The following is a 27,951-nucleotide window of genomic DNA, read 5'->3' as shown; positions in this document are numbered from 1 at the left end:
TCATCTAGATAAATCAAAAACACAAACAAGGCAAAACCTATATGCTTATGAGATGCATTTTAAGGTAAAATAAGTTTCATTTAGTTTCATCCTTGAAGTGAGCATGAAGGGTTGTTTAATAAATAAAAACACATTCCTAATTCCCTTCTCAAATAATTCAGTTTCGGGAAGTGGTTTAGTGAAAATATAAGCCAAATTAGATTTTAACTCAACATAACTAAGGATAGTATTGCCTCTAGCCACATGATCTCGAATAAAATGATGTTTTACCTCAATGTACTTTGTTCTTGAATGGTGAACTAGATTTTTAGTCAAATTTATGGTACTCACATTGTCAGAGAGGACTTGTACATTTTTATATATGAATTTATGGTCCTCCAAAGTGTGAGTCATCCCTAACAATTGGGGCACACACTCTCCTATAGTTATATATTCGGTTTCGGTTGTGGAGAGTGCTACACAATATTGTTTTCTACTTGATCAACTAACTAAAGAAGATCCTAGGAATTAACAACTACCACTAGTACTTTTTCGATCAAATTTGCACCTGGTATAATCAGAATCAGAGTAACCTATAAGATCAAAATTTTTGGTTCTAGGATACCAAAGACCTATATTTTGAGTGCCTTTAAGATATCAAAAAATTTGCTTGACGACACATAAATGTGACTCCTTAGCACAAGTTTGATATCTTGCATACATCCTTACGACAAACAATATGTCGAGTTTACTAGCCCTGAGATAAAGGAGGCTACTTATAGCACTACGATACAACTTTGGGTCAACTGCTTTACCGTCAAGATTATTATCTAATTTGTATTTGTGACCATAGGAGTAGATATTTCTTTGGCATTTTCATCCCAAAATTCTTGAAAATTTCTTTAACGTATTTAGATTGATGAATGTATATTCTTTCTTTTGTTTGCTTAATTTGTAATCCTAAGAAAAATGTTAACTCACCGACCAAACTCATTTCAAACTCACTTTCTATGTGATTTATGAATTCAGTGAGATAATCTTTGTTTGTGGAACCACAAATAATGTCATATACATAAACTTGAGCCACAAAAATATCCTCCCCACTATTTTTCAGAAATAAAGTAGGTTGGATTTCTTCTCTATGAAATCCTTTTGATACTAACAATGTTGACAACCATTCATACCAAGAGGTTCTTGTTTTATCCCATGCAAGGCCTTTTTAAGCTTATACACGTGGTTTGGAAAACCTAAATTTTCAAACCCCGATAGTTGCTCAACATAAACTTCTTCCTTAATGAAACCATTTAAAAATGTCAACTTCACATCCATTTGATACAATTTAAAATCTTTGTGAGCGGCAAATACTAGTATCATCCTAATGGACTCCAATTGAGCTACGGGGGCATAAGTTTCATCATAATCCAACTCTTCTACTTGATTACTGCTTCTAGCAATTAATCTAGATTTGTTTCTCACAACCACTCCCATATCATCAAGTTTTTTCTAAAAAATCTATTTTGTATCAATAATTGATATTTCTTCAGATCTAGGTACTAAATTACAAACTCGACTTCTGTCAAATTAAGATAATTCATCTTCCATTGTTAAAAGCCAATATGGATCAAGCAAGACATCATTAATAGTTTTAGGGTTCAATTTTAGAGATTAGGAATATTTGACTTCCCTCATTTTAAAAATATGATCGAGTTCTTACATCTTGTGTAATATCTCATACTACTTGATCCAAGGGATGATTTGTATTTGTTTTAGTGGATCTTGGTTCTTGAGTTGTAGTGATCACATGCTCAAGTGGTGACTCTTCTACTCTTTCATTCTCACTCTCTTGATTTTCTTCTCTATTTTCATTTTTCTCATTTAATGTTAATTTTTCTAATTCAAATTGTAATTCAACCTCAATTGTTTTATTAGGATTTGAAGTTGAATTTTTTTCAAATACAACATTTAGAGATTTTTCAACTATTTTAAATTTCTTATTGTAAACTCTATAAGCTTTGCTATTATTAGAGTACCCTACAAGAATACCTTCATCCACCAATCTTTGCACCAACTTTTTCTTTGATAACCTTTTGATGATCTTTACGTTGGTATGAGCAAGTCCCTGGATCCAAAGACAAGTTTCTTCTTCTTTAGACATATAACATTTAGCCAACACATTAGTAGTACCAAATAATTTAACTTGATAAATGTTCTCCTTCCTATTGCCAATAAGCATGGTGGTGTTTAGTTCACTATGTTTGATTAGGTATTGAGATGAGTTGAACTCAACTCTATATCCTAAATCACATAGTTGACTCACACTTAGAAGATTAAATGTCATGCCTTTCACGAATAAGACATTCTTAATCACAAATTATTTAGAAATTTGAATGTCTCCTATTCCTATAACCTTTAGTTCACCACTATTATCAAAAAGAAATGATACCTTTATTTTTTTCCCTTAAGTGTTGTGAACTTTGATGAGTCTCCCGTCATGTGCCTAGAGCATCCGCTATTTATAAACTATATTTTTAGATGCTCTCCCTCGGCACATGCCTATTCAAATATGATGAACTAAATATTTTGGTACCCAAAAGTTAGGTCCAGTAGCATCAATAACATATTACTTGAGTACCCAAGCTTGCATAGTTTTAACTTTTGAAACATAATTTTTACTAATTAGGAACATGAATTTAACTTCTTTGTGCTTTGGTTTATACCCTAATCCTGCTTTGTTATAAACCGCCATTTGAGCTCCGAAAATCATGTCCAAATATTTGAAACTTGAAGTAAACTTTTCCAATGTACTTTTAAGATCATCTACTTGTAATTTCAAAGATGCATTTTCATTCTTGAGCTCATCAAATTGATTAGTAGCATTCTCATGATGCATGCAAGTCTCACATGATACTTTTCATCTCTAAATGATTTTAATTCATTTTACAATTTCCTAACCTTAATTTTTGATTTTGACAAAGCATTTGTTAAACATGCGATAATAGCATACATCTTATCAAATTTGGGAGAGGTTACCTCGTCATCACTAGATGATGACTCACTTGAGGATTCACCATCCTCACTTTAGTTATCTTCACCTTCACTACTCTCCTCGTTGCTTAGCACCATGAGTGCCAAGTGCCTTGTGTTCTTCCCTTTATCTTCATCTGATGAGCTTGAAGAGGAGTCATCTCATATGGTTTTTAGGGCCTTCTTCATAAGTTTCTCCTCTTGCTTCTTCAATTTTGGACATTCAGATTTGATGTGTCCTTTCCTATTGCACTCATAACAAACCATATCAGTTTTAGACTTTTGAATTCACCGGAGATTTACCTCTTCTTTTGTTGTCATTAAAGATCTTCTTAACATCCTTCTTGTTGAACCTCCTAGAGTATCTCATCATTTTTTGAACAAAGTTTGTCATCTCACTTGATGATAACTCATCGTCACTATCACTCTCTTGTTCACATTCAAAAGAGGACTCTTCCTTCTTCTCCTTCTTTTCTTTGTTTTTCTTCTTTCTCATTTCACCTGCAACCAAAGCTATACCTTTCTCGTTATGACTTGCATTGGCTTGTTCATGCAATTCTAGTTCAATTATGTCATCAGACTTCATGACATTATCAAAATTTTCATGTCACTGCTTTGGTGTTTGTTTCAAGCCATATATGACTTCACCAATCTGCAAACCTTATTTTTATTTCCTGACACAGAAAATCCTTCCGGTTGCTTTATGTAGATTTTCTCTTCTAAATTCCCATTTAAAAAGGTTGTCTTTACATCCATCTGATGTATTTTGAAATTCCATAGAGCGGCAACAACCAACAATACTCTAATGGAAATTATTCTCAAGACCGGAGAATACATATCAAAGTAATCGAGGTCTTCTTGTTGTCGATATTCTTTGATTACCAATCTGACCTTATACTTATCATGTCATCATACTTCATTTTTTTTTTCTTAAAGATCCACTTGCAACCTAGTGGTTTACTTTCAGGAGGAAGATCCACAAGTTTTCAAGTGTGATTTTGCAAGATAGAGTCTATCTCAGATGCAATTGCCTCTCTCCAATGAGCTCCATTACAAGAGCCTACAACTTCTGAGTAATTTTGGGGCTCACTTTCCAATATGAAAGTGATAAAATCTAATCCATAGGAATATAGGATTTTTATACCCAAGCTCTTTTGCTCCGTCTAAGCTCAACCTCCACTGGCTCCTCATCATTATCTTCACCTTGTGTTTCATATGCCCACTTTGAGAAGCTAGCATCCTCTCGGATCTTATACGAAAACATATGCTCGAAGAACGAGGCATTTCTCGATTTTATTACCGAGTTCTTGTGTATCTCCAGTATTTGTGATTCACACAAAAAAAATCGATACATACTGTTGTTCTGTGCATATCCAATAAATATGCAATTAACAGTCTTTGGTCTTATCTTAATCCTTTTCAGATCAGGCACCAACACTTTGGCAAGATACCCCTACATTCGTAAATATTTATAGGATGATTGTCTTCCATTCCATAACTTATAAGGACTCTTATCTATTTTCTTTCGGGGTACTTTATTTAAAAGGTAATTAACTGTTAACACAGATTCACCCCACATGAACGTTGGCAGTCCAGAGCTCAATAACAGAGCATTCATCATCTCCTTTAGAGTTCGATTCTTTCGCTCAGCAACTTTATTTTGTTGAGGAGTATAAGAAGCTGTAATTTTGTGTTTGATCTCATGTTCAACACATAACTTAGCAAATGGTGATATATATTCACCGTCTCGACCACTTCGAACCACCTTAATCTTTCTATTAAGCTGATTTTTAACCTCATTCTTATAGAGTGTAAATTTCTCTATAGCTTCATCCTTACTTTTGAGAAGATACACATAACAGTATTTTATATTGTCATCTACAAAAGTGATGAATATTTATTCTCATCATGTGTTGGTGTACCTTTAAGGTCGCACACGTCGGTGTGAATTAACTTGAGTGGTTCGTTGCTTCTTTCAATATGTTGAAAGGATGACCGTATCATTTTTGCTTCAATACAAATCTCACACTTGTGTTTCAGGTCAAGGTGGAATGTAGGCGTGCTTTGCATATTTATTAATCTATGCAACATATCGTAGTTAACATGTCATAGTCTACCATGCCATAAATATGAAGACTCTAGCATATAAGTAAAAGAGCATTCATTTTTATTTATCTTAGGCCTAATGTCTATTACATTGAGCTTAAACAGTCCATCAAATACATAGTCTCTTCCAACAAACATTCCATTATTAGACAGTACTGTTGGACCCCGCGGGTGTTTTGATGTGATCAACCAAGTTGGTTAGGTCCTGCTTTGTGTTTGATCCTTGTGTCTGAGTGTGCAGGAGCTTAGGAGCGCAGGAAATCGAGCGGAAGATGCGGCTAGCGAGAAGGACGGCACGGGAAGAGAGCCGACGGGCTCAGTGCGTTCGAAGGACGAGAGAGCTGCGAAAGAGTACATCGATGGGCGAGAAGAACGTGCACGACGTTTGAGGGACGTTAAGCCGGGAGGAAGACTGCTCGAGGAGAAGGCCGAAAATTGGGTTCGGGTGAGCCCTATTTCGGTTGGCCAGAATCACCCAAAAGAACAGGACTTCGGAAGACGAAGCAAAGAAGCAAGCAAGCTGGAGAAAGCTGTCAGCCAGCTTGGAGGTGCCTCCATCAGGCTTGGAGGCGCCTCCAGCTTGAAGGCGCCTTCAATGCCTGTTGGAGGCGCCTCAGACCTGGCAGAAGTGAACGTTGGCCTTTTGGATAAAGTTATATACACTCTCTCGATGGAGGCGCCCTGGACCCCTATTGGAGGCGCCTCGGACATCCGAGATAGGATTTCCAGAGGCTATATAAAGGCCTCTGGAACTAGGAATTAGAAATCAATTGAGTATTCAACTCTGTAAGCAATTCCCAGCAATAGTTTTGAGCTGTTAGAGTGTAAAAGGCTTCTCCGCCTTTAGTAAAGGAGATCTTTTCTAGTGTGCTTTTCATTGTCCTGGATTAACAACCTCCTTGGTTGTAACCAGGTTAACTGCTGAGTCTCTTTTCATTTCTGTTGATTTAATTGTTATTATTTTACTATTGCATTTTTTAGTTGAAGGATCCGAGGAAGGTTATTTTTAATTTTCAGGCAATTCACCCCCCTCTTACCGGCCTCCGCTGTACCAACAAGCACAACTTTATTTGACTCAAAAACAATGTGAAAGTCATGCTTTCTTAACAGTGATCCAGACACTAGATTCTTCCAAATCTCCAGAACAGACAATACATTATCCAGAGTAAGGTCCTTGCCCAAGGTTATCTTCAGCACCACTTTTTCTTGGCCCATGATGTCCGAGGTTGCTGAGTTCCCCATGAACAGCTTGTCTCCATTGACTTCTTCGAAGTTGTGGAGTAGCTCTTTGTTGCAGCACATATGTTTGGTGGCTCCAGTATTGATCCACCATTGTCGCGGGTTTGAACCCAACGGTTCAACTCAGAGACCACAGCGCAGAAGTTGACCATTTTTGGTTCCTCGTTCAGGTTGACCTCTTGCTTCTTCTTTGACTTTCTCCACTTCGAAGATTTGTAACCCACTTGGTCACAGTTGAAGCACTTTCTAGAGAACTTTTGTTGCTGATGCCTCCTCTGGGTCCCATCTTGGAAGACTTGGGGTTCTTCCGTTTTGAGTTTTGACCGTGCTCGACCACGTTGACTTTCACAGTAACCTAAGAGAATAGTTTTCTCTCTGAACTCTTGTTGTCTTCTTCGATGTGAAGTCTAACAATGAGTTCCTCCATATTCATCTCCTTCCGCTTATACTTCAGGTAGTTTTTGAAGTCCTTCCAGCTGAGGGGGGACAACTTCTCAATGATAGCAGCTACTTGGAAGGTTTCACTCAGAACCATCCCTTATGAGTGGATCTCGTGCAAAATCACATAAAGTTCCTGGACTTGGCTAATCACCGTCTTGGAGTCAACCATCTGTAGTCCAGGAATCGGGCCACGATAAACTTCTTGGCCCCTGCATCCTCCATCTTGTACTTCTTGTCCAGAGACTCCAACAGTTCCTTAGTCATTCTCTTCATGCTATACACAGCGTACACCGAGTTGGCAAAGCAGTTGAGGATGTAGTTTCGGCAAAGGAACTCAGAATGAGTCCATGCTTACACTGCACTGATGGTCTGCGCATCAGCATCCCCAGCACACTTGGGAGGGTTTTCAGTCAAGAACCGAGCCAGATTGAGCGTAGTCAAGTAGAAGAGCATTTTCTGCTGCCACCTCTTGAAGTTTAGTCCACTGAACTTCTTTGGCTTTTCATCGTGATTGATTGATACATTTCCAATCGGAGCAGAGATGACCTTTATGTGTTGAGTATGTTACACCTCAACATTCTATTCTGTGGCCATCTCAATAGAACCAAATCTGTTTCGATATTGTTGGAAAAAATAATATGCCGGTGATATTTGTAACTTTGTCAAATTTAAATTCAACCTATCTGTAGAGATGACTTGAGCAGATAATCTCAGGCTGCTAGCAGGGGTTGATTTTTGCTAATTGCTCAGTGCAGACTGAGCTACGAATTCGAGCAGATTGAAGAGCTGGGCAGGCAAACAGTAGATTGATCAACCGGGTAGACAGGTCGAGCAGGCAGTTAGCCTTACAGTGGAAGGCAGGGCGGCCTTAAGGCAGAGAGGCTGAGTGGTCCAAGCGAGCGGTCAAGCGAGTCGCAAATCAAGTGACCGAACTGCCGAATGAGTAAGTGAGCAGCCAAGCTAACTGACCGAGCGAGCAAACTGAGGCCAATCAGGTGTGCGCCCATATGGACAAAGAGGCCGACTAGATGAGTGTAGCTAGCGAGGCCTGCGCTAAACACAGTTTCCTTGTAACAGATTCGCTCCACCTCCAGTTGTGTTTCGAGACTTCCTCAGGTTGTCTGTTTCCCAAGATACAATGGTGAACCGGGTGAACCATAGGTGACGAGATTTAACTTTTTTTGTTGTTCCACCTGGGTAAATTTTGCCTCAACCTGTCTTGCATTCGACGCGCGCAGGTCATGTTCATACACGAGTCAACTTGGTTCAGCGCAATCCAGACCCTGGATTTACACCCCCTGTGCACCCACGCGTAAAAGAGAATATCTCCTCATATATTTGTTTATATCATCAAAGCATGTGAATCAATATAAACTAATTAAAATACATTAAAACTCTCAATATATAACTAAAATCTTATTTATAATAGAGTTAATATATATATATATATATATATATATATATATATATATATATATATATATATTTCATTAATTGAACGAAAGAAAAAAAAAAATCTGGAGAGGCTCCGTACTCGGCCCTCTATTTTGCATTTTTAATTTGCGTACCTGTTCCTCGCATAACAATCATTATTTTATGCAGAAGAAAATAATATTTACTAGGCTCTCTCAGTGCTCAATTATGCTCCAGAATATATGATCATCATACGTATGCATGTATGTACTGAAATAAGTTCGGTCAACTCGATTAATTAATCGATCAAAAAGTGGCAGTAACTCGGATTTTCGGATTTTGTCCTAAGAGCAGGACGAGAACAGTCAACTGTAAATGGAAATTACTGGCGGAGGATAACAAGAGAAAGAAATACTGCAGTTGGAACTGTCGGCTGTGCAGATCTAGTGGAAGGACGACATATGGCCGATTTTCCTCTACTTCATCGATCATTTAATCACTGAAGTAAGTAATTAATAATGAGATAATTAATTTGCTGCGAATGTATCTGAAGAATGCCACGAATTAAGATCGAGAGCTAGCAGTTCCTGGATTCTGCTTCTCATGCGTTAATTAACTTTCTTTGATTGTCCACGTAATGATGATGGACGACATCCGATGGATTTAATTGTTTGGGTAAATAATACTAACCGAAAAAAAGTGGCCGGGGGAAATTAACCAGGAGAATATAATTATGATATAATATTATGAGGCGGATCAGGACGAACCGCCGCCGGAGGGATCGGAGGATAATTTGTCCGGCGCCGACGAGGTGGGAGTAGCCGGCGGGAAGGAAGAAGAGGGCGGCTTGCGTTTCTTCTTCTTCTTCTTCTTCTGGTAGGGGATGCCGCGGGCCTCGGCCTGGGCGTCGCGGACCTCGCGGAGGTAGATTCGGACGGCGCGGGCGGCTAAGGGGTTGGACTCCTGATTCCCGCCGCTCTCCTCCTCGTGGGCGGCTCGGAGGCGGCCGATGAGGGCGTCGAGGGAGCCCCAGGCCTGGCGGAGGGGGCAGGCGCAGGAGGAGGGAGGGTTGGACTGGCCGAAGAAGGTGCACCCGGAGATATGCACCTTCGTCTTCCCGAACTGGTCGAGGTACTTGAGAAACTCGATGACGTGCGCGCCGCTGCACCGCTCCAGCGCCAGCGGCGGCCTGTGGTTCTTCAGGTACTGCAGGAACGTCTTCCAGTCACGCCTCTTCTGCGACTCGTAGCGGCTCAGTACTGCAGGTTGCTGCGGTGGCGGCTGAGCTTGAGGAGGAGGAGGAGGAGGAGGAGGATCGCCGGCGGCAGAGGATGAAGAAGGTCCTTCTCCGGGCTCCATGCAAAATCCACTGGTCGCTTGAATAAATGAAGCGGCCGGCCGGGCGGAGTGAAAGGGGGAGGGCGATTGAATCAATGAAGGGAAGAAGAGGTACAGAAAGTGGGTTAAGAAGATGGGACGTCGAAAAGGTAAGGCGTAGACTAGAAGGGCTAATCAAGACGGTGGCCCCCGCATATTGTTTAACGGGAGACGAGACAGACCAAAGTTTCAGCTTCAGTGAATCAGCCGTTGATTCATTTCACTGGAATTAATAAAAAAAATCTACACAGACACCACCGTCACCGGCACATGGGATTCATCTGCGTCATATCAAAATAAATTAATTTAATTTAATTTAATCAAAAATATTATAAATAAATAACTTATATATTAAAAACTATTTATTAACTTAATTAAATTTAATCAAAATTATTTAACATAGTTAAAATATTATAGTGAGATTAAATTTTAATTAAATAGTAATAATTGTTTAAATATATAAGTGTTTTATTTGTAATACTTTTGATTAAATAAAATTGATTTAATACCTAAATCGAAATCATAAAATCCTAAACCATAAATCTTAAATCCTAAATACTAAAAATTCTAAAATCTTAAATTCTAAACCATAAACTATAAGACTCTAAATTTGAAATCTTAAAACCCTAAACCCTAAATCTTAAATATAAAATCTTAAACTTTAAACCTTAAACTCTAAAACTCTAAACCTTAAACCTTAAATCATAGACCTAACCCCTTGAATCCTATAACCTTAAACCCTCATTCTAAAACCTAAACCTCTAAACTCCTAAACCCTATGATCCTGTCTGAAAGCGGGGAAGCTGATGATGCACTAGACAAGTGGCTCTGATGTTGACTGTGCGAAGACTCCTAGCTGGAAAAAATGACTCCAAGCTGTGCTGCGTGGGAAGGGTCCTCGGCGCAGACACTCCGATGCTTAAGTCAGTGACGGATCGAACAGTAGGTAGTGAACAGTTATCAACAGTAGATGCGTAGCATTTTCGTAACGTAAGTGTATTCATGTCTGTAGGTGGAGACCTCCTTTTATAGTGTTAATTTTCCTCTCTGCACGAATCTTGATGCATTGCCAAAACAGGATGGACCATAATGATGTTCTGACATCTTTTTCAAAATGAACCTGCAATCTCCGTGTTTTGCAGGGTAAAAACTTCTAGTGTACAACTTGCATAAGTGATATTCCTTTGATTCTCTGACAACCATAACACAAAGTGACAAGAAGGAATGTTGAGTCGTTGGGTTGAGAGGCCTGTAATATATTGAGCTGGCAACTTGACCTAGTCCCTTCTGTAGTCCGCTCAAATGTCACTTGCAAGAGCGGTCAAATTAAATTTAATGAATGCTATCAGGGACTCAGTTTTCGCTCAGCCTCTCTGCTTGTACCAAAGAGTTAGGTCGAACCAAGTGTCCTGCTTGTCTGATCGGACCATAGGTCTGATGGCTAGACTCCCCGACCAAAATAATCAACCTTGTTATCTCGAGGAGCGAGGAGGACTCGACTCTGAATGATACTCACTTGGCTTGGTGTTTCATTAATATTGAGGGATTTGGGATCCGACCGGACCAAGGATCCGATCGAACGACTGCTCGGCCGAGATGATCGACCATGCTGGCCCCGAGCATTGACCCCTTCTTGACTTTGACTGTTATATTAGTAGGCCCTCTAGACTTTGACCTGACTTTGGGGGTTCTACATCATTCATTGTATCACAAGCCTTCTCTTCAAGTCTAGTCGAAGGATGTTGTAGGCCCGACTGACTAGACACTTGTGTTGTTTGCATCTATTGTCCACCAATCGAACGTTCGCTCATTGTTCTGTCCTTTAGCTCCTTGTGATGTTATACTTAGTTGCTGGTGCTTTTGGTGTCCCTTACTTCCCAACTGGGCATTCAGTCCTTGTACCGTCACTCTGCTCGAGCTGATGTCATTCTAGCAACTTGAAAATGTAGGATCGAAAAGAATTTAGATATCTCCACAATCGCATGATATTGTCCACTTTGGGCCTAAGCCCTCATGGTTTTGCTCTTGGGCTCTACCCAAAAGGCCTCACGCCAATGGAGATATCTTTTCTCTTATAAACTCATGATCTTTCCCATGTGTTTCCAATATGGGACTATGTTTGTAACCTTGCAACCCCAACAATCCCCCCCCTCAAACAAAGGACCATAGGCTTCTCACGTCCGATCCTCGACCCACCAGGTCTTCCTGCCCCTCGGTCCACCCGACCTACTAGGACTTCCTGCCTGGTGTCTGATCCTCTTGATCCGAACATAGGAGCCCCCACTTTCTTTGTTCGAGGTCAATATTGTACCCACATGGCTCAATTAGACCATAGCTCTTGTGCACAGTCGGTGGTTAAACCTTCTGGCAATCCAGGCTCTGATACCACTTGTAGGACCGTTGGGCCGGCTAGGAGGGGGTTGTTGGATATCCTGCTAACACAAAAAGGAAAACAAACCCTCCTCGAACTCTTTAGGCTAACACTTGCATAATTAAGTTAAGCAGATAAATTAAAAGCATAAAAGTAAATACGAGGCACAAGATGTTTACTTGGTTACAACCGATGTGGTTGTTAATCCAAGGAAGATTAAGCTCAATAAAACTCCTTCAGGCGGAGAAGCCTCGTACAGCGTTGAAGTGCAGAAAACAGAAGCTTAGACTAAAAGAGAGTGTGCAAGCACTGGATTTACAATCAGTGAGTTCTGTTTAAGCTTCTGGACCAAGGCTATATTTATAGCCTTGGTCGGGGCGCCTGGATGGGTTCCGGGCGCCCTGGGGGGGATAAAATTTATCCCCCAACGGTTGGATCGAGTCAAAGCTCGATCCTGTGAAAAAGTCCCTTCCGGGCGCCCCGGATGGTTCCGGGCGCCCCGGACAGCTCCGGGCGCCCCGGAGCCAAAAGTCAACCCAGTTGACTTTTGGTCCGTGCTCTCTTCTCTGGTTCAGCTCGCCTCTGGTCCGGGTCTTTCTGCTCCGGCTCCGCTTGCTTGGGTGATCTCTGACATCCGGAATAGGGCTCACCCGAACCCATCTTCCGGTCTTCTCGAGCGTGCTTCCCTCCGGCTTCTCGTCCCTCGGAATTGCCGCGTGTTCCTTCTCGTCCACCAGCGTATTCATCCGCAGTCTTCGTCCCTCAGTCGCACCCCGTGCCGACCTTCGCGCTAGCTGCGTCTCTTGCTCTCCGAGCAATCTTCCGCTCCGGCTTTCGTCCCTCGGAACCACCGCGCGCACTTCCTTCTCGTCCACCGGTGTACTCTTCCGCAGCACCTCGTCCCTCGGACGCATAGCGTGCCGTCCTTCTCGCTAGCTGCGTCTTCCGCTCGAGTACCTGTGCTCCTAAGCTCCTGCACACTTAAACACAAGGTTAAATACAACGCAGGACCTAACTTGACTTGTTGATCACACCAAAACAACCTTGGGGTTCCAACAATCTCCCCCTTTTTGGTGTGATCAACCCAAGTTAAGCTAGGGACAAAAATAGATATGAAATTAAACAGTTTATTGCAATAACATGCAACATGATAGATAAAATTAAATTTTAACAGAATTAAATTTCAATTTTCTCTACCTCCCCCTAGACTTATACTTTCTCTTCTCCCCCTTTGATCACAATAAAAATGGGGAACAACTAAAATCTAAGGGTTAAAAAAAATTTGAAAATATATTTCAATAATTTTCAGGGAAATATTTCTAAGTCAAGACAAATTTCTAAGTCAAGAAAAAAATTTCAAGTATTCGTCATCAATAATTAAACACTTTCTAAGCCGAAAAATTTATGCAAGAAAATTTTTTTTAAAAAAATTGATAGCATGAAAAAAAATTTTCTATGCATTTATTCATTTTATACTGATACTTATATCTGTGGCTTTAATTTTGAAAAAGTGTAATTTGAGAAGTTATGCCTGGTGTCTGATCCTCTTGATCCGAATATAGGAGCCCCCACTTTCTTTGTTCGAGGTCAATATTGTACCCACATGGCTCAATTAGACAATAGCTCTTGTGCACAGTCGGTGGTTAAACCTTCTGGCAATCCAGGCTCTGATACCACTTGTAGGATCGAAAAGAATTTAGATATCTCCACAATCGCATGATATTGTCCACTTTGGGCCTAAGCCCTCATGGTTTTGCTCTTGGGCTCTACCCAAAAGGCCTCACGCCAATGGAGATATCTTTTCTCTTATAAACTCATGATCTTTCCCATGTGTTTCCAATATGGGACTATGTTTGCAACCTTGCAACCCCAACAGAAAATAGGGCACACCACTTATCATTAATACTCAACATGATGAGCACACTTTTTTTTATCATAAGCATACTTATTACCTCTCATCCTGATACTGTATCTTGTTGCCACATGTTGTCCACCTATAAAAATGGAATATCTGAAGTGACAAATGACTGTTGAGATCCGATGTGACTACCGATAGTTCAAATTCAATGGTCTAAATTAAACCTCTCTCCTCCATCCCCACAATTGAACTGCTCTCAAAGGTCATACTTAGGATTTTTAAGGTTTATAATTCAGCACAACCCTTATCATCTTTGCATTTATGTTCATATTATTCCTTCTCCTTCCTCCACTTTTACTATCATCGGCGATTCTTTTAATCCTTCATTTTCATCACAAGTTCCTTTTCTTCCCCTCCTTTGTTCAACTTTCTTCTATTTTCATGGCCTCCACTCCCCCTGTCGCCGTCCATGGCTCTGGCACACCACCGTCTCTGATTTTAGCGACTGAGAGGTGGATCAAATGCGCCTCACTTACAATATTCCTTCCGACCACCACATCATCATCTCGACTAGCTACAATCGTCCCAATATTCCCCCGGTCTGCTATCTCACATTCTTCAAATATCAATTTTTCACTCGCCTTCATTTTCCACTGCACCCTTTCTTCACCAATATTTGTAGTTACTTTCATATCCCCTTATAACAATCATCCCTTAATTCCATCAGGTTATTATGCGGGGTTATAATACTGTTCTGTCTATACCAAGTCCCATTACACCCCCACATCTTTCGTTATCCAAAGAAGTCTGAGTTGGACATCTTCATCTTCCAAGCCCAAGTGGGTGTTGTATTTTTTTGATAATATTCTCTCGTCCAACAAAGGATGGAAATTTCACTACTTCTACATATGACCTGTCCCTCCAATAGCCTTTCCAATCGACTAACAAATGAAGTTGTCACCTCCTTCTGAGTTGGGTGTGTATCGCTAGGTGCTAGTCTACCTCACAACCTCCGCTCAGCTGTTCAATCTAAAATTTCACATCCATAAGATGTTGCTAGAAGGTATATTGTATATTTTTGGGATGAGCCCCATCCGAGTCTGACTATTTTATTTTTCTATTTTATAGTTAAAACGATGTGGAATGCTTGTCTCGGAAACTCCACTAAATTACAGTATGAAGAGATGGACACCAAGGGTGTGATTGAAATGGAAAGTCATGTGCTACTGCTGATCGGTCCCAACAAGGAGGCAACCGGTGAAGAAAATGCTAGTCGAGTCTAAGGGAGTAACGCAGCCACGAACACCGAGGAGATGCCACCTCCTCGATTGTCTTTGCTACTTGTGGTAGTTACGTTCCCTCCGAGTCCACAAATTCTGAAGAGCCTATGATCTTCCACCAATGACATAAAAGGTGTTGATCGGCCACACCCATATAGCAAACCTCCACTGAAGTGTCGACCCTACGTCCACAATCCGAGCGGGGAGAGAGCCCCACCTCTATTCTTCACGAAGTCGGTGCCGACTGGACTACTCCAGCTTCATCCAAACGGACACTTCACTTTCTGAGTTGCCAGTCGGGAGTTTCCTTTTTGCAGCCCCCTCCGACCGAATCATCGCAACCCTGCTCCAAGATATCCTCTGCCCCCAAGTCCAAGTTCAAGGAAGTCCGCCACAAAGGGACCAAGCGGGCAGCCTAAGCCTAAGAAAATCATCACAACCTTAAGGTTGTCTTTGCAAGAATGGCTCTCCATCAGTCCTTCAGAGCCACTTGCCCCCAAGAATACTATCAAGATCCAAGGCAAATTAGCTCGGACTTGGGTTGACGCCCATGCATGCATGGTTGAGAGCTCGCCGGAGGAGCTAGCTGATCAGTTTTCACAAGACGTTACAATAGTAAGCATTCTTCATTATACATATTCATTTTTCTTAAATGTCCTTAAAATTTTCTTTACCTCATCAGTTTTGGGTGAATAGCTTATCCATTTGCCAAAAAATGATGAGGCTAAGCCAAGAAAACAAGCTTCTGAAGAACTCTACTGGGGGATCAAGCACCTCTCAAGGCCTAGTCGGTTGACTCAAAATAGAAGTAGCTCAACTGAAGAGTGAGCTGGAGAACCAATCGGAGCTACTATTAAGAGTTGAGCAGGCTCTTATAGTAAAATAGGATAAAGGCCATGACTAGGAAATCGAGATTGAGAGACTCAAGAAATAGCTACACACTTCCAATGCTCTCCTCCGATTAGAGAATGCTCGAAAAATCAGAGCCATAGAAGACCTAGACATGAAAAATAAGGAAGCCCGAGGCCTTGCTCAGAAACTTGAAGAAGCAAAGGTTACTCTTTTGTTCGAGCAAGCTAGCAAAATAGCTGAAATTGCAGTCAAGGACTTCAGCTTGAAGAAAATCAACAAGAACTCATCTCCAAGGATGCTGAGCTCGAGGCCCTAAAGGTCGAGCTAGAAGCTTCAAATGCGGAGATGACAAGCTACAAGGTGGGGGAGCCCAAGCGGCTATCAACATTTAGAGTAGAATATCTCCGCTCAGTAGATTTTAATCAAATACTTGACGATCAGACTTCTAAAATGTTTAGCTACGGAGCATAAGGGGGCATCAAGTAACTGAGGGAGGGCGGCTATCTAACAGTAGACATCCTTTGGAACTTTATACGCAACCAAAAGATTTTGGATAACATCCCAGCGTATGTCTTCCCTAATTTTGCCTGATATACTTTGAAAAGACTTTTCCTTAAAAGTTTCTTGATTCTGTAAAAGACTTTAAGAACTTATGCCATGTTGTTGTATATATTTTTCCTTTTTCTTCATGCCTTAGATGCTTTTTCCCTTAGCATTTTACCATGCCTCCTCTTTTCCTTGGAGTAGCGTCACTTTACTTGTTTGAATTTACACGAACAGTGATTGAACAACCACCCCACTAATATGAGTATCAATCTGTCATTTTGAAAAGTTTTAAACACATGATCAGATAGTTGGAGAAAATTGGAAAAATCACCTACAACTTGATGTAGAGGCAGTAGCATTTGAGACTTAGGCATGTGAGCAAGCATACTTATAATTCGACCGATCGGCTCAAGAGTCTAGGACTTGGTCATGAGAGCAAGCTCACTTATAACTCAGTCGATTGGCTTAAGAGTCTGGCGCTCAATCATGAGAGTAAGCTCACTTATAATTCAGTGGATCGGATCAAGAGTCTGGGACTTGGTCGTGAGAGCAAGTTTACTTATAACTCAGCCGAACGACATGAGAGTCTGGGACTTGGTCATTAGAGCAAGCTCACTTATAACTCGGCTAAACGATATAAGAGTTTGGGACTTAGTTGTGAGAGTAATCTCACTTATAACCCAGTCGAACAGTCTGAGAGTTTGGTACTTGGTCATGAGAGCATGTTCACTTATAACTTGATGATCGACGGGAGAGTCTAGGACTTAGTTGTGAGAGCATGCTCATTTATAACTCAGTCGATCAGTGCAAGAGTCTAGAACTTCGATTTCTTGAATTAAGTTTGTCTACATTCATTAAGCATGAATTTTCAACAAGATGTATAATTTATTACAGACATACTCTCAAGCTCGATAGAGTTGCAAATGATTTGCACTCCATGGCCGATCCAGATTTTTTTTCCTTCAGCATCTTGGAGATAATAGGAACCTGAGGTAAGCTTTTGCACCACCCTGTACGACCCACCCCATTATGGCTCCAACTTACTAACATCACCGATCGGCTTGACCCGCTTTCAAACCAAATTGCCTTCCTGAAAAAAAAAATATTAGAATGACCCTTCGATTGTAATTTTGCTTCATCCTCTAATGATATGCCATCAGCTGAATGACTGCTTTATCTCTGATTTTTTTCTACCAGATCAAGCTCCATGAGACACCGACCAAAATTATCTTCGTCGTATAATTGCCTTCAATTGGACTTCATGCCAACTTCCACTGGTATACCTATTTCTCCACCATAAACTAGGAGAAAAGGAGTTTACACCCTTGGCCTCTTGTGGCGTAGTACAGTAAGCCCACAACACACTAGGTAATTCATCAACCTAATTTTTTTCAACATGATCGAGCCTAGTTATGAGTCTTCTGATGATTTTTCTATTGGTGACTTTCGTTTGACCGTGTTCTAAGGATAAGTTATGGAGGTAAACACTTGCAAAATGTCATAACTTAAACACAATTCTTAGATCTTTTTCCCTTGGAACTGTCTTCCGTTGTCTAAGACAAGCTTATAAGGGATACCGAATCGGTACATAATGTTCTACCACAAGAAACTGATGACAAACTGCTTGGTTATCTTTGTTAACGCCTCGGCTTCTATCCATTTACAAAAATAATCCACATCAACTAGGAGAAATTTTCTCTGACCAGACGCCATTGGAAAGAGCCCGACAATATCCAAACCCTACTGGTCGAACGGGCAGGATACAGTTGAGGTCTTCAATAGTTCTGTGGAGTAGTACAGAATGTTCTGGTATTTTTGGTATGATAAACAAGTTGCTATTAGCTTAGCCGATTTCGGCTACAGAATGGGTCAAAAATACTTGACTAGCAGAATCTCCCGAGCAAGTGACCGACCTCCCGAGTGATTTCCACATAAACCTCGATGTACCTCTTGGAGAATATATTGTATATCATCCAATCCAATACACTTGAGCAAAGAACAAGAAAAAGCTCTCTTATATGATCTCCTACCAGTGTGAACCGATCGGCTCATTTCTTGATCATACGTGCTTTCTCCCGGTCGACTAGTAAAATTCCTTACTATAGAAATAAGATTAACAGTGCTCTACAATCACTCTGTAATTCTAGCTTGGTCTGTCTCTCGATATGAGTTATTTGTTGTGTGTTCTCCACAGGATTATCTAGAGTCTAAGGCACTAAAGAATTAGCCAACTTTGCTAACTCATCTCCCCTCTGGTTTTCTGCTCAGGGGATTTTTTATAATATCACCTCTTGAAATTTTACCTTTAACTTCTCAAATGCCTCCACACATAAACTTAGTCATTTATTGTTAATTTTAAAATTGTCTGATAGCTGCTAAGCCGCCAACTGAGGATCTAAGTAGATCAAGACTCGAGAAGCCCTTATATATTTTGCTGCCTGCGGACCAGTTATTAATGTTTCATATTCCGCTTCTTGTTGGTAGCCTGATATTCTAACTGAACGGACAATTGCATTCTATTTTTGTATGGTGATATCAATAGAATCATGACTCTACTGCCTTGTCGAGTGAACAACCTATCCATATAATTTTTTCAAGTTTCTTTTGGCCCAAGACTTTGTATCTCAGTTATCAAATAGGTTAAAGCTTGAGCCTTGATGGCCACTCGGGGTTGATACTATATATCATACTCGTTGAGTTTCTTTGCCCACTTGATCAATTTTTATGAAGCTTTCAGATTAATGAGCACTCACCCCAAATTACTATTGGTTAATACAATGATTGAGTGTGGTAGAAAATAAGGGCACAACCTTTGAGTGACTAAGACTAGTCCATATGCTAACTTCTCGAGTGTGGTATAGCGGCACTTGACATCTTTTAATAAATGACTTAAAAATATACAAGTTGTTGCTCTTTACCATCCTGCCTCACAAACACTGATCCAACGATGCTTTCAGTGGCGGGCAAGTATATCTAGAGTAGCTCACCAACTATGGTCATTATAAGTACAGGTAAAGCGAGCAAATAATCTTTGAGCTCCTCTAGCACCTTATCACACTCGACATTCCAATGGAATTTGGTGGGTTAGCGAAGTATTTTGAAGAATGATAGACTCCAATTGGACGACTTTGAGATGAATTGAGATAAAGCTGTGATATGTCCGGTTAGGCGTTTTACTTCCTTTAGATTGCATGATGGGGTCATATCTCGGAGTGCTTGTACCTTGTTGGGGTTGGATTCAATTTCCCGCTCTATCATGATGTAGCTGAGGAAGCGTCTGCTCTTGGCCCTGAACAAGCACTTGTTGGGGTTAAGCTTGAGTCCGTATTGTCTTACGGTTCGACACGTCTCCTCTATGTCTGAACATAAATTAACCGCTCAGAGAAATTTAATTAGGATATTATCCACATACACCTCCATGTTTCTACCGATTTACTTTTGAAATACTTTGTTCATAAGTCGCTGATATGTTGTGCCTGCATTCTTTAGTCTGAACGGCATAACATTATAGTAATAAGTTACTTTGGCAGTGATGAAGTTAACCTTTTCTTGGTCTTCTTTGGCCAAAAGGACCTAGTGGTATCCCTAATATGCATTCAGCATGCATATCAACTTGTAACCGATAATTGAGTCTACCACCTGATCGATGCGTAGCAGGGCTAATAATCATTTAGTCATACCTTATTTAGATCCCTGAAATCTATGTAGACTTGTCATTTATTCCCAGACTTAGATACCAGCACCACATTTACTAACCAACTTAGGAATTGTACTTCATGGATGTGCCCAGCTTTGAGTAGTTTATCCACCTCCGCTTGGATGATTTGGTTCTACTTAGTTCCAAAATCCTGCTTCCTCTGTTTGACTGGCCGAGCATTCGGGAGGACATGGAGCGCATGTTCCATGATTGTCGATGATATACCCGTGAGTTTTTGAGGAGCCCAGGTGAAGACATTATTATGACGTGTTAAGCACATGATCAACTCAGCTTTATGTTCAGGACTCAGATCGGTCGCTACTTGAGTGGTGGCCTTTGGTCGTCTGGGATGAATTTGCACTTCCTCTTTTTCTTCATAAACCAGACTCGGGAGAGCTTCTTGGATGACATTAACTTTAACTCACTGAGTCTTCTGAGCGACACATGCTTCAGTTTTCACTACATCTATGTAGCACTTATATGCTACCAGTTAGTCTCCTTTTACCTCGCGAATCGAGTCATCGACCGAGAATTTGATCTTCAAATAAAATATAGAGACAATAGCTCAGAACTCATTTAAAGTCGGTCAACCCAAAATACATTATAAGCTGAAGGTGTATCCACCACAATAAAGGTTAGCCAGTGAGTCCTCATCAAGGGCTCTTCTCCCAAAGAGATAGTCAATCAGATTTGTCCGATTAGCTATACCTCGTTCCTGCTGAATCCATACAATGTCATGATCATTGGCTAGAGCTCGCTTTTATCTATTGAAGATTATGTTGACAGAGCTCCCTGTGTCAATAAAAGTATGATGTATGTTATAATTAGTTATAATAGCCTTGATGATCATAACATCATCATGAGGTATTTCAACTCCTTCTAAGTCCTTGGGCCCAAAGTCGATTTCGGACCCCTGTGCTTGTTCTCGACTGCATAAATCTCCAGTCGGCGAGCATGTGACTTCTTGGCCCGATTGGAGTCACTATCAATTGGGTCACCTAGTATCATGTCAATGTCGCCCCAGGTGGTGTTGCCACGATTTTCTTCTTCTCGGGTAGGTTGACATGGTGGCTCAGTGGGTGCTTGGCCTAGGGCTTGGTTATTTCTTTGTTGAGGTCGCTATTGATTCCGAATGGCCCTCTCAAGGCTTCGCCTTAGGGTCTGTTTGGTCGACAATGACATTGATAGTGGGGAGAAGGTGAACGCTGGTGAAACCCTTTGTTGGTCGCTCGGTGGATCTCTTAGTTATATTGATAACAATCTTTAATATTATGAGTCTCCGATCGATGGAAGGTGAAAAACATCAGAGTCCATTGGTGGGGCTCGAGGAATCTTGTTCGATCAGCTTCTACATGCTACTTGATGTTTGGCATCCGCTCTTGGTGATGTGACAGATGATTCGATCAGGGTTCGTGAGGCGGCATAGGAGAGGGAGGGCCTCTATGCTTAGGGGCATAAATAGGAACCAACGTCACCACTTCTTTTTTCCAAGCAGACTAAGTTTCTTCCACATTGATGTACTTGGTTGCTCATTTGAGTAGGTGATCGAAGTCCCTTTGGCACTTCTTGATGAGAGATCAAAAGAAATCACCATCAATGAATCCTTGGAAGAAGACACTCACTAAGATTTCTAGAGTGGTCGAGAGAACGTCCATAGCCACTTAATTGAACTTTTTAATGTATGCCCTCAATGCCTCCTTGGGCCCCTGTTTGAGGGAAAATAAGCTCAAAGTGGTCTTGTGATATCGTCGGCTGCTGATGAAGTGATAGAGGAATGCATTGTAAAAATCCTTGAAATAACAAATGGACTCGGCTGGGAGCCGATTGAACCATCTCTGCCCTGAGCTAGAGAATGTAGTGAGGAACACTTGACACTTAACTCCATCTGTATATCGGTGGAGGATGATTGCATTTTTAAATTTGAGAAGATGGTTTTTGGGTCAATCGCTTCTCCACATTCTCCGATCGTCAAAGATCGAAAATGGCTCAACAACTTGTCCTCCAATATTTTCTAGGAGAACGACATGCTAACCCGCTCGGGGGAATGAGTGATTCCTGGTAATGAGTAATTCCTGCCACGTCAGCAATTTGGGAATATAACCAGGAATCAGAAAACCTTGAAAGCCTAAGGTTTTCTACGATTCCGGGGTTATCATATTATTTTTTCCAAAACTACCCACCCACCACAAACCTTGACCGCCCCTTTCCGCGAGAACCCTATTCGTGTCCCTTCTCTTTGTCGCTCGATTCCTCTTCTCAGATCTGCATCGCAGATGTCGGGCGCCCTCAACATGTCCCTCGATGACATAATCAAATCAAGCAAGAAGACTGCCGGCGGCGGACGCGGGCGGGGTCGTGACGCCGGCGGGCCTTCCCGTCGCGTGCCCAACCGAACGGCTAACCGATCCGCCCCTTACTCCTCCGGGAAGGTACGTGCTTTGGGGATTTCCTGCGGCTGCCGGATCCGGGCTTCCTCCCGATCACCCGATCTGATTTGATCTGCGATCCCAGGCTCCCAACTCGGTGTGGCAGCACGACATGTACTCGACGACGCAAGCAGGCGGTTTTCCTGCTCCGACGACGAGGGCTTCCTCCATAGATACCGGCACCAAGCTGTATATCTCGAATTTAGAATTCGGAGTGTCGAACGAGGACATTAAGGTGCTCTTTTTCACTTTTTAGCATTCAATTTGTAGCGGCTTCGCCTGGAAATTTTGCATCTGTTGATTTTGTGCAAAGTATTAGTTTTTTGGCTATCTTGAGCCTAAGGAGGAAGAGGAAGCAGCCTTGTGGAGCGAGGCTAATGGAGTGAGGCATGCAACATTTAGAACTTCCATGGCATCACTCTCGTGATTGGAGTTCGGAAACAACGGCAGGGAAGAAGAGAAGTCACGAGAGAGAAGAGATAAAAAGGTTTTCATTTAATTAAATTAATTCAAAAAATTAAAGGGTAAATTAGTAAATGTAAAACTAAGTAATTGCATAATCTCAGTTGAACCAAACACCTAATAAGTTATGTTGAATTCCCCATAATCTTGGTTATGTGATTACCTGGTAATCACATAACTAAAGTTATAAATGATGACTTGAACCAAACACACTCTAAGTGCTTATATTTAATTTTTTCTTTTCTATCTTGTGACAGGTTAGAGGTGGATTATATATAATAATAATAATAATTATTATTATTATTATTATTATTTGTGTCGTATGGTGTGTTACTGTGCAGGATATCCACATCTTTTTCTTTTTTGTTTTTCTTATTATTATTTTTTAAAATTAATATTTTCTCTAATATAAATCTTAAATAATTATTACACTTCGTAAATATATTACTATACCTCATAAATATTAAATTTTTTTATTTTTTCTTTTAACTAAACACTATAATTCAATTGAAAAATCTAAACCTTACAAATAAAATCTTAATTTTTTTTAATATAAATGCTAAATATATTATTATACTCCATAAACACATTATTACATTCCATAAATATTTTTTTTAATTTTTTCTGTTAATTTCACATTATAATTTAATTGAGAAATAATATTAGAGGTGAAATTTTAAAATTTTTTAACTTGAATACTCTAATCTAATTAGAAAATCTAAATCCTATTGGTAATGAGTAAAAATAAATATTTTAATTATTTTTTTAATAAAATAAAAATAAAAATAAAAACGCCGCTCATATTCTGCACACAGTCGTGCAGCAATCAAACGAGTTGGAAGCCTCCCACTCACCTGTCCTACTAGCTAAGATCCCCATCAAACTTGATTCAAGTTGAATTGTAGTTAAGTCACCCACTTTAAAGTCTGGCGACTTGACTTGAACTCAATCTCAAATTTGATCAACATGACTTTGCATTGGCCGAGTCCTAAGCTTGCCAACAATGTACAATGAGTGCAATGAATTGATTATAAAAATAATTTTCTATTTAACAGTGTCCAATTATTTAATTAGCAATCGTAATGCTTTCTAATGTATTTTTCATTTAAATACATCATCATCATCCTCATTTATTTTTATTTTTTTCCTGAAGCTTGTAAACTGATTTTTTTTTTAGTTTCTTTTAATTATCACTCATTTGCCTTGTAACAAAAAAATTAATAACAAAAACACCAACATGAGTTAGGAAATAAAATCAATTCAACTTTCCAAATCATAAAAATCAATTTCTACTCTGCCGAACCGACATGATCTACAGTCTACGGAATAACAACACAGGGACGAGGAAAAGAGTGTTGAAGCGGAATCGGCGCGAACCGTCCGATAAGCGGTGTAGCCGGCGGCAACAGATGAACAGGGCCATGGCCGGCACCGCCGCCGCCAAAGTATGGAGACGGGAAAGCCAAAGGTGGGCGCACCATCGGAGGCGCAATCAAGAAGCGCCCAGCTGGTAAAGTCCATGGGCGCCGAAGAGGACCGAGCGAAGAAGCGCTCTTGATTTCACGGCAAACATTCTCCAAGCCATACAGAATCATGGAGTCTCGACCGTCCATGACTGCCCACCTCTTATGCATCTCCTGGAAGGTCAGTCCGGTGACCAAACTGTCAAATCCCGCCTGATGTGCCACGCCAACGGCCTCCACGTTCAGCATACTCGCGAGCTTCATCAAGCCAACCTCTCCGCCGAGTAGCCCCGGGCAGAACCGCGCCATGTACTTGACGTCGTAGAGTCTTCCGTTAAAGATGCCACTCGCCGCCATTATAAACTCTCCTGATGTCTCCGGCAGAGGCCTTCCGCCGGCGAGCAACTTCATCAAATAGCCCACATCGTACGAGCCGTGGAACGTGACGAACGCGCCGCCGTGGTGATCGAACAGTTTCTCCCGTAGCAGAGCGGCGTAGCGAACGGAAGAAATACCCTCGCGCCGGTTTCTTTGGACGTCGATACCGCTGTTCTTCAGCAGGTCGATGGACGCCGGCGAGCAGGGGTCGACGTCGGGGTCGAAGTCCGAGAAATTGATCTGCCATGCCATTCCGGGGTGGTTGCCGGCGTCGTCGAAAAGGGCGATCCCTAGCTGGATCATGCAGAGGTTGTCGACATGTTCTTGAGGTCGCGGTATCTGCGCTCCTCGGCGGCGTGGCGAGGCGTGGAGTGGAGGAAGCCGGAGAACTCGGTGTCCATGGCGACGATCGGGAAGCAGCGGCGAAGAACAGCGATCGACTCCAACTGCTCCAGTAAATTTGCTTCCCACACGTCGATGATCTCCATTGCTGCAAGCGATCCCTCTCTGCTCTCTGCTCTGCTCTCTGCTCTCTGTTCCTCTGTGATTCTGTGTCGTTATAATTTATACAGATTGATTTACTAATTAGTTAAGTCAAATTAGGAAATTACTAATTATATTAGGAAAATTGTTAATTCCGAATTATATTCTGAATTATATTTTTCCTAATTTGACTTAACTAATTAGTAAATCAATCTGTATAAATTATAACTACTTCTAACAATTTTCCTAATATAATTCGGAATTTCCTAATTTTACTTAACTAATTAGTAAATCAATCTGTATAAATTATAAACTACTTCAACACAGAATCACAGAGGAAGCAAATTTACTGGAGCAGAGAGAGCGATCACTTGCAGCAATGGAGATCATCGACGTGTGGGAAGCAAATTTACTGGAGCAGTTGGAGTCGATCGCTGTTCTTCGCCGCTGCTTCCCGATCGTCGCCATGGACACCGAGTTCTCCGGCTTCCTCCACTCCACGCCTCGCCACGCCGCCGAGGAGCGCAGATACCGCGACCTCAAGAACATGTCGACAACCTCTGCATGATCCAGCTAGGGATCGCCCTTTTCGACGACGCCGGCAACCACCCCGGAATGGCATGGCAGATCAATTTCTCGGACTTCGACCCCGACGTCGACCCCTGCTCGCCGGCGTCCATCGACCTGCTGAAGAACAGCGGTATCGACGTCCAAAGAAACCGGCGCGAGGGTATTTCTTCCGTTCGCTACGCCGCTCTGCTACGGGAGAAACTGTTCGATCACCACGGCGGCGCGTTCGTCACGTTCCACGGCTCGTACGATGTGGGCTATTTGATGAAGTTGCTCGCCGGCGGAAGGCCTCTGCCGGAGACATCAGGAGAGTTTATAATGGCGGCGAGTGGCATCTTTAACGGAAGACTCTACGACGTCAAGTACATGGCGCGGTTCTGCGCCGGTCTCCGCGGCGGAGAGGTTAGCCTTAAGAAGCTCGCGAGTATGCTGAACGTGAAGGCCGACGGCGTGGCACATCAGGCGGGATTCGACAGCTTGATTATTGGACTGTCCTTCCGCGAGATGCATAAGAGGTGGGCAGTCATGGGCGATCGGGACTCCATGATTCTCTATGGATTGGAGAGTGTTTGCCATGAAAGCAAGAGAGCTTCTTCTTCTGGTCCTCCTCTTCGCCGACGCCCATGGACTTTGCCACCTGGGATGTTCATGATTCCGCCGCCGATGACGCGCCTACCTTGGGCTTTCCTGTCTCAATGCTTTGGCGGCGGCGGCGGCCATGGCCCTGTTCCTCTGCTGCAGCAGGCGACGCCACGCGTCAGATGGTTCCAGCCGGTTCCACTTCAATGTTCTTTTCACGGTTCCTGTGTTGTCATTCTTCAGAGTAGTTTTTAGTTGTTTGCTATTAGGATTCTGTCAGTGCGGGGCAAATACGTTCTGGAATGTAGAAATTGATTTTATGATTGGGAAAGCATAATTCTACAAATGATCTGTTTTAGTTTAATATCTACAATTGATTTTATTATTCTGTTATTGAACATTTTAGTTTAATATCTATAATTGTAAATTAACAATTTGCAAATGCCTAGCCAAGTGTGTTTTCTTAAAGTTGAAAGGTATGCTGATACATAAAGAGGGCCAATAAATACAATAATTTAAAATATTCAAAGAATCTATTCAATGGAAAATATATTAACGATGGCTTATAAATTTTCCAGTATAAAAATTTAAAAATAAGTTCATCCTGTAAGATACGTTCGTCCATAAAATAATAAAATATCTTACAAAATAAATTTAGCACATAATAAATATGATAACAAAAGTATTTGACAGTCTTCGAACTGTCTGATTTTGACTTTAGATTTTCGATCGGAAATCCTAGATCGAACTGACGCCTACTGTTCCCTCAGCGAGGAACGCATCCTCACCCACTCCTTTTAGGAGAGTATACCTATTGCAGTTCGATCATCCAGATCGACTGGGCCTTTGCTCAGCGCCCGAGTCTTCAAGTCTTTCCACTGGACGCCCGCTCCACGACCCACCCAGACTTTTCACCCGATCCGCGACACCGGAATCTTCACCTAGAGTTTCTGACTCTAGGACTTTTACGCGAAGACATCGACCCGCCAAGCCTTTCCACCTAGAGTTATCACCCCCTAGGACCTAGGATTACCGCCCCCTAAGGTTTTTCTCTTTACTTAACCATAGCTAGGACTTTTCTTCACCTAGGGTTACCACCCCTAGGACCTAGGGTTACCACCCCTAGGACCTAGGGTTACCACCCCCTAGGGTTTTCCACCTGCCTAACCGCAGCTAAGACTTTTGCCTAAGTACACTTAGGACTTTCCTGCAAACTCATTCAAACACATTATATCACAAGTAATCCTAACTTTAAATCCTTGTCATTATCAAAACTTATGTTCGATCGTCGGATGCTTCCCGCAATAACAATACACACAAATATTAAGTACTGAGGGGACCATGTGTTGAAGTGTATACTAAAAGCCTAGCTTTTGTCTAGGGAAACCTGGAGTTTCACTCAGGATC

General features: G+C 41.5%; 4 protein-coding genes across 4 annotated transcripts; 2 read left to right on the top strand and 2 right to left on the bottom strand.

Moving 5' to 3' along the window:
* Nucleotides 1–8,860: 8,860 nt before the first annotated feature.
* LOC122049020 (protein G1-like7) lies at nt 8,861–9,659 on the bottom strand. The gene has a single exon (XM_042610521.1). It carries the CDS (start codon nt 9,559–9,561, stop codon nt 8,959–8,961), a length of 603 nt encoding a protein of 200 aa, XP_042466455.1. The 5' UTR covers nt 9,562–9,659; the 3' UTR covers nt 8,861–8,958.
* Nucleotides 9,660–22,456: 12,797 nt separating this feature from the next.
* Nucleotides 22,457–23,036, top strand: LOC122048183 (THO complex subunit 4A-like). Its single transcript, XM_042609779.1, has 3 exons — nt 22,457–22,612; nt 22,695–22,844; nt 22,929–23,036. The coding sequence occupies exons 1-3, from the start codon at nt 22,457–22,459 to the stop codon at nt 23,034–23,036; spliced, it is 414 nt and encodes a 137-aa protein (XP_042465713.1).
* A 1,354-nt stretch (nt 23,037–24,390) lies between these two features.
* On the bottom strand, nt 24,391–25,215 carry LOC122048181 (probable CCR4-associated factor 1 homolog 11). The gene has a single exon (XM_042609777.1). It carries the CDS (start codon nt 25,213–25,215, stop codon nt 24,391–24,393), a length of 825 nt encoding a protein of 274 aa, XP_042465711.1.
* Nucleotides 25,216–25,959: 744 nt separating this feature from the next.
* Nucleotides 25,960–26,799, top strand: LOC122048180 (probable CCR4-associated factor 1 homolog 11). Its single transcript, XM_042609776.1, has one exon. The coding sequence runs from the start codon at nt 25,960–25,962 to the stop codon at nt 26,797–26,799; it is 840 nt and encodes a 279-aa protein (XP_042465710.1).
* Nucleotides 26,800–27,951: the final 1,152 nt, after the last annotated feature.

Source organism: Zingiber officinale, chromosome 2B (assembly GCF_018446385.1).
Source record: "Zingiber officinale cultivar Zhangliang chromosome 2B, Zo_v1.1, whole genome shotgun sequence".
Classification (NCBI taxonomy): domain Eukaryota; kingdom Viridiplantae; phylum Streptophyta; class Magnoliopsida; order Zingiberales; family Zingiberaceae; genus Zingiber; species Zingiber officinale.
This window is presented reverse-complemented; position numbering and strand designations above follow the sequence as displayed.

Coding starts and splice junctions, on each gene's coding strand:
- LOC122048183 (XM_042609779.1), top strand. CDS start 22,457: ATGTCGGGCGCCCTCAACATGTCCCTCGATGACATAATCAAATCAAGC. Junction 22,613..22,694: donor CCCCTTACTCCTCCGGGAAG/GTACGTGCTTTG, acceptor CTGCGATCCCAG/GCTCCCAACTCGGTGTGGCA. Junction 22,845..22,928: donor TGTCGAACGAGGACATTAAG/GTGCTCTTTTTC, acceptor GCAAAGTATTAG/TTTTTTGGCTATCTTGAGCC.
- LOC122049020 (XM_042610521.1), bottom strand. CDS start 9,561: ATGGAGCCCGGAGAAGGACCTTCTTCATCCTCTGCCGCCGGCGATCCT.
- LOC122048181 (XM_042609777.1), bottom strand. CDS start 25,215: ATGATCCAGCTAGGGATCGCCCTTTTCGACGACGCCGGCAACCACCCC.
- LOC122048180 (XM_042609776.1), top strand. CDS start 25,960: ATGATCCAGCTAGGGATCGCCCTTTTCGACGACGCCGGCAACCACCCC.